Genomic DNA, 16,378 nt, shown 5'->3' on the forward strand with positions numbered 1-16,378 from the left:
GTGGCAGCACTAGCTGGGCAACAGAGTTGAAAAATTAGTCTGCTTTTCAAACATACAGACTGCGCTGTAAATATATGGCATCGACCATTTGGGACTTAGTTGTGGTGCCGTATATTTACGGCATTGACCGTCGTAGGGTTAAGGGATTGCTATTGGGGTCCCCATAGGGGTCAAGTGCGTGCGTGTGATTGGTCAAGTTGGAATGATCTGGCAAAGGCCAAATTTAGGATCGAAATAAATTAAGTTTGGGCCCATAGAAATGCATGGGCACCGACCGGGTCCTTTGGCCGAGGTTGAACTAATCTGAAAAATCGAATTAACTACTGTACAGTGCTGATTTTCAACAGCATTTTTATTGAAATATCTGCCTTTTATGTAGGTCGATTGTGTCAGCAGCCCTTCGTTGTCTCCCTGGAATAGAAGTTGGGTATTTTTATGGAGCATTGTAATGGGTGATAAAGCCTCGACATTGCTGTATTAAAGGCGAATCTTCGAATGAAGTTTCAGTTGAAAATGAAGTTTCAGTTTAAAATGAAGTTTCAGTTTAAAATGAAGTTTCAGTTTAAAATGAAGTTTCAGTTTAAAATGAAGTTTCAGTTGAAAATCGGCGCTGTGTGTACGTGTGTCTTCTGTGTAATGTGGTGCAAGTTTTTGATGCCTGTACAAACATTGTGAAGCACTGCATTTTGGAAACCTTAGTCATAGATTCTATGACAGAATACAAAATGAAGAGGCTGGGAGAAAGCGAGGATCTTTCTGTATCTTGTTTTCACGCTGTATACTGTGTAACATTAGGTAAATTTGTTTCCCAAGTTGCCCTCTGCCCAAGCAAGTTCATTCTAAGCTAGTTTTTTTCAATTCAGGCTGTAAATAAAATGATGGTATTTATTTGTAATAAACTGTGCAGCTTTGTTCTGTGCACGTTCATACCTGGCACACGAGTTCGCAGATTGAGGCTCCCAGACAAGGCAAGCCTGCTCCAGTGGCGCAGGCATGCGCCAGAAGAATGAAGCAGCTGTAGCCAGCATGCCTTGTGTGCAGCAAGCCTGGAAGTCATGCGCAGTTGTTTCAGGTGTGGCTGTGTGCCCATGGTGAAAGTAGTAGAGCATGGCAGATGGAAGGGGACACTCGTTGCAGGCACGCTCAAGCGAGAAATTATTTGAGCGTCAACACGACATACAGGTGGTGATGCCCCATCAGCTTACCATAGCATTTTGTAATTGGACGGCGTCTGCCGCAATTGTTTTTTTTTTTATAAGGTCGTATTCTAACATCGTATTGTAAAAGAGCCAAGGACTGAACTTGGCGATCTTCAAGAAGTGCTGCTGAACCACAGCTGCCCCAGTGCATAGAAACACTCTAAAATCTACGATGTCGCACTGACCTACCGGCGCTGGAGTTTAGGCACAAAATTCAAGAAATATAACTTTGACTTTGTTCTTTTCTAATAATTAACCCCTTAGCACAAAGTTATAAAATATGAAGTTTTGAAAGAACACTTTGTCACTACAAACCGATCTAGTGTTTCCTCTTTAGTGTCCCTTTGGGACGTTGATTTACTTGAGTATTTTCTGAAAATGAATACCTATATATTGATACGCATCAGTTGTCTTGCGCAGGTCGTGGTGCTTTTTAGTAAGCAAGTTGTTGATTTCACTGCAGAGATGGTGCCAACAAGAAGGTCAAGGGTCGCTGGGGCCGCACGAAGGTAAAGGAGAGCCCGGCAGAACCCGAACTCATTACCTCTACAGCGACCAACGAGACTGTCTTGGCCTGTCCACCTTCGCCAACGCAGGGGATGATCCAACATGTGTCCGAACACGTCGAGTTCAAGGAGGAGGCTGAGGTGAGCAATGAGTGGCTGTACTTGGCAAAGGTAGAGTGTCGGCCCCCTATGTTGGCACTACATTATTTTCTAGTTCTCGGCAGACAAATTCCAGACAAAACAGGCAGTTGAGAGCATACAAATACTAAGCATGCACATACAATGAGCCAGTGAGAAATAACGCTTGTTTTCCGACAAAGATAACGAAATACTAAGGCACTTTTGGCACCCTATTGCTGTGGATTCAGTTACAGTGGAACCCTGCTGATACGTTCCTCAGTGCTGCGTTTTCCCGGCTGCTACGTAGAGTTTCCACGGTCCCGACCTAACTCCAATTGACTTTCATGTATATGTTCCCCCTTGATATGTCGCCAATCTGTAATGTTCCTGCATCCTACGTTACGTTTGAATGTAGCAGTCGCTTAAATTTTGTGATGCAGCCAGCTTGTACGTTGCAACAAGTAACCGATACGTTTCAACAAGTGACTGGCACGTTGCAACAAGTGACCAAAGCTTGCAGTAAGCGGACCGAAGTTTGCAGTGAGCGACCGAAGTTTGCAGTGAGCGACCGAAGTTTGCAGTGAGCGACCGAAGTTTGCAGTGAGCGACCGCAGTTGGTAAGCGACCACAGTTGCACAAGCCAGGTGCTGCACATGTGCATAGAGCATTCAGCAAAGCACCCGAAGCGAAGTGTGCATCAGTTAAACCCTACCACTGGGGCAGATCCACCGAGTGAGTGTTGCATTTATTTTGGAACCGGCAAGGGTCTTATATAAGTAGCATAATCCGCCTTTTTCATGGCCCGACGGTGCATGCGCCCTGTCCTGGCGGATTAGTGGCGAAACGTTTTGGAAGGGTAGCGCGCGCGGCCGTGCCCCATCTCGGGGAAACATCCCTCCCCCCCCAAAAAAAGCGCTTGGACGCGCTCTACTGACAACTCGTGCCGTGTACCGCGTTGAAACACTCTACTGGTAGCTCGACGTCAGTGCAGTACTGAACGTGTGCGTAGCATAAGACTGGCTTTGGTACTGCGACGGACTTTCTTGTCGACGGCACCGATAAAATCACCGTGCCTATACCATCGTTCGGCCGAAACCTGCGCGTTAGGCCGTCGAACCGATAACGCGATAGCCGCAACGCCTTCGTTGGTATATATAAATAATCGCGCTCAAAGTGAGTCAAAACATGCCTACGAAGTTGAAGGGTTGAAATGCGCAAGGCTTCGACCCTCTCAAGCCGTGCACATGAAGTTTGAGCCAATGTTGATTTCAGCGAAGCTTAGGCCTGGCTCCGTCGAGTTCGTGCACCTGCTACCGGCTGACCTGTACTGAAAAGTAAGCAAGTTAGGACGAAGGAAACTGCTTTTATAGTTCAGTTCTGGCTTTAGCGATTTGAAATAAACTACTCTTCGCTTCGCACGGCGCGTACACAATAATCTGCAAGCGGCGACACAGCGCTGTGCCCAACGGCTGTGCCAACATCTGTAGGTCACCGTTCCCGTAGGCTGCCGCTCGTATTCGCAACGTAGATGGGTCGGTTTGTACGTGTTGGTATGCTCACGCATTTCTTAATTCCTGAGATGTACTGTTTATCTCTGCGTCAAACGCGAAACAAGAGACGGTACATTCGGTACAGCAGCATAAACGGCCGCCTCGCTCAGTTATATACCAACGGTGTCAGCGATGGCATCCGCGTTTTTGCGGGAGAACAACACGGCCTTTAAATGAGCGCTTATGTGAGCACATTTTTCTCTAATAATGCTTTATGACATGCGCAGACTAAGTATGATGAAGTTAAAGAAAAGCGAGAATCAATAATACCGTATTTACTCGAATCTAGGCCGACTCCGATTCTAAGCCGACCCCCCAAAAGTTCGAAGTCCGAAAAAAAAAAAAACTTACCTCGAATGTAGGCCGAACAAAAAAGCGAGGACAGCATTCGCAAAATGAAACAGCATTTATTAAATTTGAACATGCCGAGCTCATTCTATGTCACCATCGCTGCTAGCCTCGTCGCTATCTTCCTTACTGCTGACATCTTCAAACAGTGCGCTATATTCAGTACCATCCAGCGCATTAGAGATGCTGCATTTTTGGAAGGAGCGCACGTTGCGGCGCACGCAAAAACCATCTCCTGTGGCCCCCTCCAACGACAGACCGATGCCGAAGTTCCGCCCGGTTTGAACGTTTGACGATGCCTCTACGGCTAGCACAACTACCGTATTTACTCGATTCTCACGCTTCCTCGATTGTAACGCGCACCCGTTTTCTGTGAGGAAAAATTCGGAAAAATAGATTTCCTCCCGATGCACTGATGTTGCGATGAATAAAAAAAGTCGCAGTTTCGCCCGAAAGGCGATGCATCGAATGCGGTAGCAAATTAGTAGACCGCTATTAACAAGCACGGTGTCCCGCGCGCTCAAGCAAACATGAACACACCTCGCTCGTTGACCGCGGAAACGAACTGTCAAAACGCTGGAGACGAAGCGCGCCTTCGTGCTCGCATGCCTCTCGCTTCAACGCGGCGAAAACACGGCGCGCGGCGGACTTTACCAGTCGCAGATTGCTTTCAAGATAGGGCCAAGCCTGATCGTATCGCCGGAGTGGATCGTCGCAGATTATGTCCTGCTTCGGTCCACTGAAACCGTTCTGCATTGCTTTGCTGGCGAAAATCCTCTCCTCCTGTTTGCGCCAGTCCCGCTCGCAAGTTTCGGATTCTCCGAACGCCCGTGATGCGGCCCGATTTCCGTCCGTCTCCGCACAGATGATCACTTTCCTTTTAAATGAGGCATCATGATGAACTCAGTACTTCATGCTGATAGATAGAGCAGACGCTGAGAACGTGAAGACAGACGGTAGACTATTGCCTAAGCACGTGTACTGCAGCACACAGAGGAAGCTTCCGCATGCTACGGTAGCTAGGCACGACGCGCGTGCGAGGCGGCCATTTTGAAATGCCGACGCAGATTTAGGCTCGTGTTGAAAGTGCGCGTTAGATTCGAGTAAATACAGTATTCGTTTAGAAAGCGGCACTATAGTGGCATCGCCCATTTGGTGCCATTACGATAACGCCACAGCGCGCGCCGATGCTGCACCATACCGATACTACCGATACGACGCAGGTCAAAATGGCGACGTCGCTCGTGTACTTCAGCTGGCTACTGGCGCGGCTAGTAGCGGCTGCGATACTGACTTTTCTAGATGGCGCTAACTATGCACCATATTTATCAGTTTCAGTTAAAAACTGGCGCGTTTTTTAAAATCCTCGAATCTAAGCCGACCCTAGAGTTTCGTATGTGATTATTTGAAAAAAAACTATCGGCCTAGATTCGAATAAATACGGTAAATTAACAGCCCGATATTTGTAACTGGATATCACAGTCGCCGTTGAGTAGCTCAGACGCTCATACTGACTCGTCCCACGCTGGAATGACGAGGCTCATATGAGCAGGTATGTTTGTTTTATTCGACGTTTTGACATTTTTTTTCATATCAGCGATGCACCTTTTCCCAATTTTTGACGCTAACAACGATCTGTGGCTGTAGATGTCGATGTAAACAAGCGCACCGCTTTGCTAAATCCGACGCGGAAGGCTGCGCGCTCGAAAACTTCTTATTTATGCAAAATGTCTAAAGAATGTGCAAAAAGAATTGAAAGAAAAGCGAGGTGCAAGTGCACGAGTCAGCGACAACAAACTCCAAAGCAGCCGCGCCGGCAGAGGGAACTCAGCGTGCCTTTATAGGCCACATTATAAACAAAACAGCGCTATCACGCCTGCTCACCCTACATATATAGTTGGTGAGTGCTACATGGCTTTGACATGCTACATGGCTAACGACATGCTGCCCCGCAGAAGCCATTAATAATTATTTGCGATCCACGAAATGCACAACTGATGCGCACTCAACAAGGGCGCAGGTTCACAAATCAACCGGCGAAAGCCCCGGCACCCTACCAAAATGTTTCCGGTTGCGTGCGGTAGAGGGCAGCACAGGAAAATGAAAAAGGCAGATTGCTGGTTCTCTCAAGTCAGCTTCACCGCAATGGAGACGTGTTTTGCGGTGAAACATGAGTAAAATATTGTGGTCAAGCATATTCACAGTTGAAAGGGGCCACTGTCATAAAGCTTCGTACATGTTCCCTTAATTATACACATGCACACGCACCGAGGACGGTGCTCAGTCACTTGGTCACGGTACGAGTGTTGAGACATCTAATAACTGTACTGGCAGCCATGCACAACTGTTCCTGAGATAGCTGTGGCGATTTGTGACCTTCCTCACAGTTACGTTTTCCCAGCTGTTACATTTTTTAACAGCAAAGCTGTTTAAGCCAGCCGTAATTTGTGGTGCGTAACAAGAAACTACCAAGAAAGAAAATAAAGTTTCTTGCTGAGGCGGGATTCGAACTCGCGTACCCCCAGTCCCAAAGCGAGCGTTGTGACCACTAGGCTATACAGCCACGCCTGCAGAGCATGCATTTATGCAAACCATATGATTGCGTTCGAGCATCATCGTCTTCGTCCACAGCTGGCGCGTTCGTATGCTTGTGCTCTGCGAGGTGAAGAGGTTTTGCGCGCTATGAGTGCGAGAGAGAGACGCATTCACGGAGCGGGTGTCCTGGAACACGGTGTCGGCATTCGAACACGGTGTTGGTGTTGCAAGCTGCGCTATGCAACGCACAGTGACGGCTGTAAGTCCGAGACGCGCGAAAAGAAATGATCATCATTATGAGTAATAAGATGAAAAGTTCGCACGCACTTCTGGAAAAGGCTGGGCTACGATTGCCCAGCTTCGCTAGTTTCAGGCGTTGCGCGGCTGAGTGCAAGGTTAAGCGTTTTTTTTTTTTCACGGTCCCTTGAAAGACGTATCAACGGGGTTCAACTGTATTAGACAGCTTTAGTTTCAACGTTAGCATAATAGCGGGGTTAAGGGAAATAGTGTTGCCGTTCCTCAAACAAACTTTGCAGAAAGCAAGTTTTAGTATAGCGTGATAGTGTAGTTTACGTGCAGGACACTATTCCATTACGCTTTGAATTTCGCATACATAGTGCACCTGAGGGAGGTGCACTATGTATGATAGACGATATTCTAGTTGACATTAAGCTGAACAAGTGGAGCTGGAAAGGCCATGTAATACTTAGGATGGATAACCGGTGGACCAGTAAAGTTACAGAATGGATACCAAGAGCGCAGTCGAGGTTGGCAGAAAACCAGATGGGATGATGAAGTTAGAAAATTCGCAGGCGCAAGTTGGAAGACGCTAGCGCAAGACAGGGGTAATTGGAGATCGCAGGGAGAGGCCTTCGTCCTGCAGTGGACATAAATATAGGCTGATGATGATGAGTGCACCTGAGTGTTTCTATCGGTGTGTGCCTCCAGAAAATGCGAGAGGCAGCGCAGTGGAAGCCAGGAGCGGGTTGTACTTCACTGACAGGTGGCGCTGGCATCTCAGAGGTTTCTCTTGTTAGGCTTACACGCATTCGAAACGAGAAGCGATCTCGAAACCTCCTCAAAGTTATCCACAATACTCTGTCGTCGGAGTGGCCTGCGCCTAAGCGAAAGCCATTTACAATCATTTGCTACGAACGAAGTGAATTCTCCAAAAACAATGCCAAATTCAGTTTGATGCGGGCAGCCGGGACCGCCGCCATGTTTTACGTAAACCACGCAAAGACATTAATGTTAAATCTAAGAAATAGCGTGCATATGCTAAATAGTATGGGTCTTTTAGCATTCTGCACATTTCGATCCCACTATTCCGCTAAGCCCGCCTAAGGATGGACGTGGCTTTGAAAATCAACTTCCTGATTTCTTCATGGATTTTGATGAAAATTGGCACAAATGTTTAGAATGTCTCCCTGATACTTCCATAAAAGATTCAGAGTGATACCTTGAGAACATATTATTGAGCAGAATTTTTCTCTCTTGAACTTTCTGGAGGGCCTGGGGAGCTTAAAAAACATGATGGAAGGCTCGTTGAGCATTGATTGCATAGCTCAATGCATGCTGGAGGTCGTGACAGTCTTACTTTTTTTTTTTTTCGCAACACAAATTTTTTAGATAGTCATTTTTCAAGTTACCTTCGCCCCAAGCACACTTTCGGGGTGAACGAATAGCCACACCATAAATTTATAAAAAGTCAAGATAAAAATGCGAGACTGTCTCGACCTGCACTGTAGTCCAAGGAACCGTGACAAAAAAAAACGCACTCAAAATAGGCTAAACGGTAACGAAGAAATCAGCTCCAGAAACTGAGCAGAAAGGCGAAAAAACAGTTTTGAGAAAACGGCTCTCAAAGTTTCACCTTCTCTTCAGTTCTCTAAAACACACCAAATTTGTAATCTTTGATGTGTTTTGTGGTGTGGGGCTTCATGGACATGTGGCCTGTGGTCTGCTGTGCCTTCGTTCTGCCTTTTTCATGTTTGCATGGCATTCTTTACTGCTGCTCTACAAAGAACATGCTGCCTGGGGTGATGTGAGGTGCAGAACCAAGTGAGGTGCAGAACTATGTGGCCATAAATATACAGTAGTTCTAGTGTTGTACCTGCAGACTGCCTCATTGATAGCAGTCTCTAGTACAGTCAGTGAGGCATTGTTTTCGTTTGGTAGGATCGACCATTTTACTGAATGAAGGCTCTCAGTAGCGTTCTGGATTATCTTCCATTGACGATGCATGGCTGTGTGTGTTAGGAGAGCCACTGATAGATAGGCAGCAAGCAATGCAGCTACTAGGTGCTTTCCAGCCTGTACTTTTGTATGATGCCTCACTTCTGCAGCCAGGTGTCTGTGCCAGCCCAAGTGGCCTAGTGAACAGAGCTCATGATGAGGTTCTCTTTATGAAGGGGTGGTATGATAGGTATTGTTACGAAATATCGTGGCAGTACGATAATAGAGTCGGCGGCTGATGTGCTAAGTCGCGGGTCTGAGGTGCCGATGTGCGAAATGCCTGGTCGCGGGACCAAAGAATAGACACTCCGTGAGCTCAGTCGCGCAGTCCGAGGTGCCGACGCGCGAAATGCCTAGCCGCGGGCTCGGGGAGTCGACGCTCGCGATGCCGACGCGCGAAGTGCCTAGCCGCGGGTCTGAGGAGTCGACACTCGATGAGCGATGTGCCGACGCGCGAAATGACTAGCCGCGGGTCCGAGGAGTCGACGCTCGATGTGCTTAGTCGCGCAGTCGGAGGCGCCGATGCATGAAATGCTTCGGCAAGGATCTGAGAAGTCCGCGCGCTATGTGCTTGATCGCCGAGTCGCAGACGCCTACGCGCGAAAGGCTTAGCCGCGTGTCGAGGATTCCGTGCCCGAAGCTTGTTCGCGAAGTCCGTGTCGCCGATGCTCGGAATGCTTAGCCGTGGGTCTGAGACGTCCACAAAAAGCGGGATCGGCCACGCTACTGCGATGTCCGCGTAGCGCCCGTTTTAACTCGTCGAGATTAAGAAAATGTGCAGAGCTCACGAGGAGACCGCAACAAGTGGTGCAGACGACGCCGTCGCGGAGCGAGCACCGGACCAATGGCGAACCACGCTGGAGTCACGTGGCGGGCGCGGCCAATCGGTGGCTCCGGCACGACCTTCAATCATTTGCTTTTTGTGTGCTTGTTTCTGTATGGAGGAGATAGCCGAAGCGGCAAATTTGAAGACGGAGAAATGCGCTTTGCAACGAGACCAAGATGGTGGCGCTCGGCTATGCGGTTCCGGAGATATCGCGACTTGAAAAACGCCGTTCTTTCGCGATTTCCGCAAAATTTTTCGGCACCTTGGCTGATACAACAATTTTTTTAGAGCACTTCTACTTGGTTTTCAGTGATGATATTTCGGAATCAGATAGTATAAGAGTTACAGAAACTGAAAACTGTGATTTTCAAAAAATCGATTTTTTAGCCATTTTTCGCGATGCAAAAGCCGCGTCCCCCCTAACTAAAACTGTCTATTAATGGGGTGTCATATTCTGTGACTGTTCGCTAGAGAACCAATTCACTCTGGTACGTTGTGGTGTGAGGGAGACCAATCGGCAAGCGGCTATCTGTCGGTGTCATCATTTTTGTTTGTAATTTGGGGACTATATAGTAATTGAAGGATGTTGCTAGTTCGAGAAAAAAAAATACTGGTTTGTATAAAATAGTTGCATGTTTGACTCTTTCCGTACCGTGCCCATTAGGCATGGCAGCTGCTAGGTGCTTTCCAGCCTGTACTTTTGTATGATGCCTCACTTCTGCAGCCAGGTGTCTGTGCCAGCCCAAGTGGCCTAGTGAACAGAGCTCATGATGAGGTTCTCTTTATGAAGGGGTGGTATCTATCGATGGTTTGAAACACCGCTTTCGAGACCTTCCGTGCCACTCACGGACACACTGCGCTATCGGACATGAAAGAGGAGAAACTATATTTTTGTCTTGCCATACTTGCCATCGTTAAAGCAGAACGCAAAAATGTCTGGCTCTGAAAATGGCACGTGCGCTTCGGGAGATCGCAGATATTGAGATTCTGCTGCCTGTGCGGCTGATCTTATCGATACATCGAATAAAAGCGAGTCAGAGGACGTTCACTTTTTGTTGGTGGTAGTAGTACTAGTAGTAGAAAACTTTATTTGATGTTTTGAAACGAAGTCCCAGAGGGTGGAGCCCTCAGTCCAGGGCCCCATTTGCTGCTGCTATCCGGCTGGCCCGGTCGATCCAGTTTGCGGTCCAGTAATATAGCTGTGAGCTTGCGACACGGACAGCCGCTGGTGGTTTAATTCTACTGCGTTGTTTAAATTTTGTTGCTAGGTAGTGTACCATACATTAAGCCAGTGGTTCTCGGCCATGGATGTGTCGGTGACCCCTTGTGGACCGGTGGAAGGACCCCTTGCAGTGATGGGGGGGGGGGGGAGCTCAAAGGTTTATTTTCTTTTTCTGATTGACTGAAGACTGACGTCGTCTCCGCATACAGTCAACAAGAGCGTCACGGCATTGGCGATCTCCGTTAACGGAGATTGCCATGGCTAGAGGTTGAAGAAACGAGCCCCGTTATTTCGCACGTGGCCTCCGCGATCAGCTCCGGCCGTCCCACTCGGCGCATAGCCCAGCAGAGAAATGTCATCATGCTAACTCCGTAACGGATCAGCAACGGCACGCTGTCGGAGCTGATCGCGCAGGCTTTGCATTTTCACTTCTTGAAAGATTTGAAGGATTTGGATTTGCACTTTTCATTTTTTTCTTGGCACTTTCACATCACACACACTTTGGGTGGGAAAGAATAGAAATAACCAAGCCAGAAAAGTGAAAATGTCCCAACCTGCACTGTAGCTGAAGAAACTGTAAAAAAAAAAAATGAAATGAAAGCCCGACTTCGGTTCGCGATGTGCTTGTTGGGGAGCCTGAAGAACCGATGTGTGAAATGCTTAGCCGCTGGTCCAAGGAATTCGTGCACGATGTGCTCGATCGCCGAGTCCAAGGTGCCGATGCCCAAAAGGCCTAGGCACAGGTCCAAAGAGTATGCACACGACATGCGTGGTCACAGGTCTGAGCATTGCGAGTGTGATGTGCTTTGTTGTGATGTCCACGTCGCCGATGTTCGGAATGCTTAGCCGCGGATCTGAGACGTCCAAAACTGGAGGGATCAGCCGCATCGCGCCCGTTTCGACACTCGAGAGCTTGCGAGGTGTAAAGAGCAGACTACGACCCTACTGAGTGAGCGCCGAACCAATGGCAAAGCGAGCTAGAGTCGCATGACGGGCATCGCCAATTGGAGACTCCTGAACAGCCTTCAATAATTTGTTTTTGGTGTGCATGTTGTTGTATGGGAGGTAATAGCCAAAGCAGCAGATTTGAAGACTGAGAAATGCGCTTTCCGATGAGACCAAGATGGTGGGCTTGTTGCACCATTCCGATGATACTATTGTGGCTTGAAAAATGCAGTAATAATTGCCACCTTGTCTGACTACAAATTTTTGAGAGAACTTCTATGTGGTTTGCAGAGAAGATATTTCTGAATCAGATAAAAAAGAGTTATAGAAACTGCAAATGTGATTTTCAAAAAAAATATTTTTTTGACCATTTTTCGTGAGGCAAAAGCGTCGTCCCTCTTAATGTCAACTAGAATATTGGCTATCCCCGTTTGCTCTCTGATCCACACCGCTCTCTTTCTGTCTCTTAACGTTAGGCCTAATATTTTTCGAGACAGGAAGAGAGTGGTGTGGATCAGAGAGCAAACGGGGATAGCCAATATTCTAGCCTAATATTTTTCGCGTTGTGTGGCTGAGCACGAGATCGCGGGATCGAATCCCTGCCGCGGCGGCCGCATTTCGATGGAGGCGAAATGCAAAAACGCCCGTGTGCTTGCGTTGTAGTGCACGTTAAAGAAACCCAGGTGGTCAAAATTAATCCGGAGCCCTCCACTACGGCGTGCCTCGTTATCAGAACTGGTTTTGGCACGTAAAACCCCAGAAAGAAGGTTTCTCAATTGCCTGATTGATGACATGGATGCGATCCATTGTAGAAAATCCCTTCCTGAAGCCAAGCTCCTTCTTTCGGTTGATTGAAGTGTTGCCCAGATTCTATTGGAGATTATTTTTTCAGCCTGCTCTAGGAAGATTTTCAAGCAATAACTGTAGCTCATGATGTCTGATTATGGTACTTACCTGATTATAATGCACTTTTTTTTTCCAAGAAAATTCTGAAAACTACATTCGCAGCATTTGTATGCTTTGCCGCATGACCGTTCTGTATTGCGGCTGAGCTGACTTTAGGAAACCGGTCGCCACTGTGAAGCACATGTTAGACTTGCTTACTTTTTTGCAAAAAAATCGGGTGCGCGTTAGATTTCTACTTTGTTTAGGAGCTTTAGTGCTATCTCTACGTTAAAATTTACTTTGGATACTTACAAAGTGGGTATGCATTTGATATGGCGGCATGTTAGAATGATCCAAGTTCTGCCAAATGGTCCAGTGGTGGGTTCTGATGTTTTTTGTGCAGAGTGTGCTGGGTACCAAAGAAAGCAACAGAATTCATTAGCAGGCCTTCAATTAATCACTATGATGAATAGGTTGAATGTTTAGATTTTGTTTGTACGGGTTCATAGCTGGGCTAGTGGCACTTGATCTAAAATTAAATGTAATCACCTTATCCAGGTTTTCTTCCCCTTGTGTGTCCCCCATTCTAGTGTACAGTCGACTTCCGTTAATCCGATCCTGACAGGACTGGCGAAATTGGTCCGTTTACCTGGAGGGTCAAATTAAACAAGTAGCAGAAAAAGTGCCGAAACATGCTGTTAAGTCAACTTGTAAAATTTTCCTTAGTCGCAATATTAGCTTCGTTGCAATACAGCCGAGTTGTACAGTGAAGCATATCAAGCAGGGAAAGGGGTCACTGTTACAGGACATGGCACCTGTTCTGGAGAATGGCAGGCATCGCAGGATGAACTAGCGAAGTGGTTATACCAGGTGTGCCCCACCATCTCGTGCGATTGTTGCCAAGTCGTATGATAAATGCACAAGAGACCGTACGAGAACATGTTGGGGTTCGTAGACCCCAAGAGGGTGCTGTTTGAAGGTCATGGCGGTGGACCACAGGTGTAAATAAATTTCAGTTCTAAGGGCAAAGTTTGCTGGTTTGATTTTCTTGTTGCCACTTTTCTCGTGCTAAATATTGGGCACACGTTAGAATTCAACTTTTTTCACAAGCTGTTATGTCCTTTCTGCATTAGATTTTTACTTTGAACCCATAAGGCGTATGTGCATTCAATTCCAGGGCGGGTTAGAATGCTGCCAAATGAACCTAGCAGTGTGTTGCTGCGTCTCTTCTGTAAATCGACCCACTGGATAATGCAACCTCTTTCATTGGTCCCGTTTAGGTAACAGTAGTCGACTGTAGCAGCAGCAAACTGGGTGAATTGGCAATGTAGCACGAACAAATTCCTGTGGTGAGCAGCCAATTGCGCCAGCAGCTCCAGACGTTGCGCAACAATGAAGTGATCACTAGAGACCAGATTTTAGGCAAATGCCTCTTTTGTTCCTTGCATTCCTATCGCCCCACTTTGATATATGAGCATGAATGAGAGGTTAAGAAGGGCTTTCATAGTGTTCTTATAGTGCCTATAAATGCCTATTTTATCGTTCGTGCCTAAATGCCTATAAACGCCTATAAATGCCTATATTAAGAATCGGCGCCTATATGAACATGATTTATACCCTTGCCACACTGGCAAAGTAAAGTGCACTTTTAGCAAGTGCACTTCAGCGCGCTGAGTGTCACTTTGGCGGTGTGCAGCTGCGCTGCTACATGAGAAAGAAAAGTGTTCTTTCAAATTGATGACCATGGCGACCGGGAGTCAGACAGGAAAGCATATATTTATTAATATAAAAATGTGTGCACGAAAACAGTTTATTATTGTTAGAAACATTTACAATCCACCTTTGTAAGTGCCGGTAGCGACGGCAACTTGACCAGCAACAGTCAAAACGACTCGATCCGCCAAACAACTGCGCAGTCATTATCCGGCGCGGTCGTGAACAGCCCGAGAGCGGGAGTAGTTTTTTTGCTGTTCTTGCTGTTTTTTTTTCTTTCTTTTTTTTTTCGGTGTGGCACATTTTATGATCTTGTAACCATAGCAATTTAGAACAATGTTATTAAAAATTACTCCTGACTCTTTTTTCAATATCACTTATGTATCTTCTAAGCATTGCTAACGAGGCTACACACTTCGCCGCCGCGAAGTGAGTTCGCCGAACACACTCGCCGGCGAGTGCGCTCTGTAGTGAGTGTCACTAAGCGTTCCCGTGTGGCAGCCTGCGAATGACACGAGCCGCAAAGTGCACTCGCTCAAAATGCACTTTACTTTGCCCGTGTGGCACAGGTATTAGCCTCAAGTTTCGCTTTCGAGTGCACTTAGAGATCGTTATTCATGTTACGGGGCAACATTGTTCGGAACTCTATGGGGTTCAACCTAGTCCTCTAGTTCAACCAACTCCCAGAAAACAATTGCTAGCCGCAGTGGAATGGGACGCGCCGGCCAGTATACGCCGCCGCGCTGACATGGTGCGAGCGGTTGGCAAATGCGTAACTGCGGAGAGCCGTCAGGGGAAAGGAGAGTGAAGAGCAAACGAAGAAAGAAAAATGTTATGCGCACGCGGCTTTTGTTTTGTTTGTTATTTACTTTGTAAGGTATTCACTGCCATCGAGCGTTCCTTCTCAGCGTACAAGATCATTCTCAGTGTCAAGAGGCAAAATTTTGAATCCAAAAATCTGGATATGGTGATAGTTTGCTATTGTTTCCGCAATCTTCACAGTGATTCTTAGACTACGTTCCGCGTGCTCTCCAAGCAGATTTCTTCGAACATGTGCACTTCAAATGGGCGGAAGTGTATTTGGCAGTGTTGGGACGTGTTGCCTGTACAATTCGGATAATGTCATTGTATATAAGAAAATTGCCAGGGTTGTACCTAACAGTCCTAATGTACGAACATGTTAATTTCTTAATAAATCGTAGTCTCTCTTGCATTTATTATTTGTCTGTTTTTGGTGTATCTTAATTTAATTGCATAAGGCAGACATAAAGTAGCGCTTTTTTTAATCAGTAGTCCCAGCTTTCATGTATTCTTTTTCATGCCTGTTTCACTATATGAGATGCTCGAGTACAGTGGCCATTGAAAATGAATATGAGCAGTGTGCTTGTTGAATTAAGCCAATTGATCGTCATTAGTCCAGCAGTTTTATGGGACAATTGCACGGCTATGTTCAACTGTTGGAGCCTTTGTGCCATGATAAACAATAACACTTCTTGTATTCCTGTCGTAGATGCAGGTCACGCACGTCTTCGTTTGAAATTATATGCATTTATGTAAAAATTTATTGTGCCTATATTTACGACGTCGGAGGCCTAAAACGTTGTTTTGCCTGCCTATTTTTGGCACCTGAAACGCACTTTTTAATGCCTAAAGATCCGGCCTCTAGTGATCACCTCAATGAGATCTTGCTGCATTCCTCACCTCCTGGGTGTAGCACTATATTTTGAGGCACATCCCGACAATAGCACAATGGCATTACGCTGGTGAGGTTGTGGGTTCGATCCCGGCTGGGTAGGCTGCACTTTGATCGAGGCAAAGTGGAAAGACCCTCATTAGATTTCGCTGCACGTTACAAAACCGCAGGTAACCAAAATAATGTCTCATAATCAGATTATGGTTTTTGCTCGTGAAGCCCCTTAATGACATAATTGTTTGAGTTGGTACTGGGTCATCTTTGTAATGGCACTGAGAGCGAGGGACAATGCGATGAAGAGAGACGGGATATATCTCCTAAAAGAGACGTAACGGGACACACATGGTCCATACTTGTCCTGTCCGTCTTTCTCCCTTGCCTTGTGCCGTGTTCTCTAAGCACCTTTTCAAAGATGTGTTTCGTGCACAGCGTGCGTTACTTCCCTTAATTGGACCCTGATGGGACCGACGAAATTGGATGTACTCTCCAGCAGATCGAATTGAAACGATAGACAGGGGAAACAGCAAAGCACTCCATTGATTCATTTGGCCGTATATTCCTTGATTCTAAAGCGCCCTGAAATAGAATGCACACCCACTTT

General features: G+C 46.7%; 1 protein-coding gene across 13 annotated transcripts in view; it reads left to right on the top strand.

Annotated features, from left to right (window-relative positions):
* The window catches only part of LOC119458646 (ribosome-binding protein 1-like), a 171,560-nt gene that overhangs the window by 36,372 nt on the left and 118,810 nt on the right, over positions 1-16,378 (top strand). For all 13 annotated transcript variants that reach the window (XR_007468092.1, XM_049671344.1, XM_049671345.1 and 10 more), the window contains exon 3: positions 1,663-1,846. Coding sequence is in view for 12 of the 13 variants with exons in the window: in XM_049671344.1 (XP_049527301.1) it covers positions 1,663-1,846 (184 nt within the window). In the remaining variant the exon portion in view is untranslated. The remainder of the gene's footprint in view (positions 1-1,662; positions 1,847-16,378) is intronic.

Source organism: Dermacentor silvarum, chromosome 7 (genome assembly GCF_013339745.2).
Source record: "Dermacentor silvarum isolate Dsil-2018 chromosome 7, BIME_Dsil_1.4, whole genome shotgun sequence".
Lineage (NCBI taxonomy): Eukaryota > Metazoa > Arthropoda > Arachnida > Ixodida > Ixodidae > Dermacentor > Dermacentor silvarum.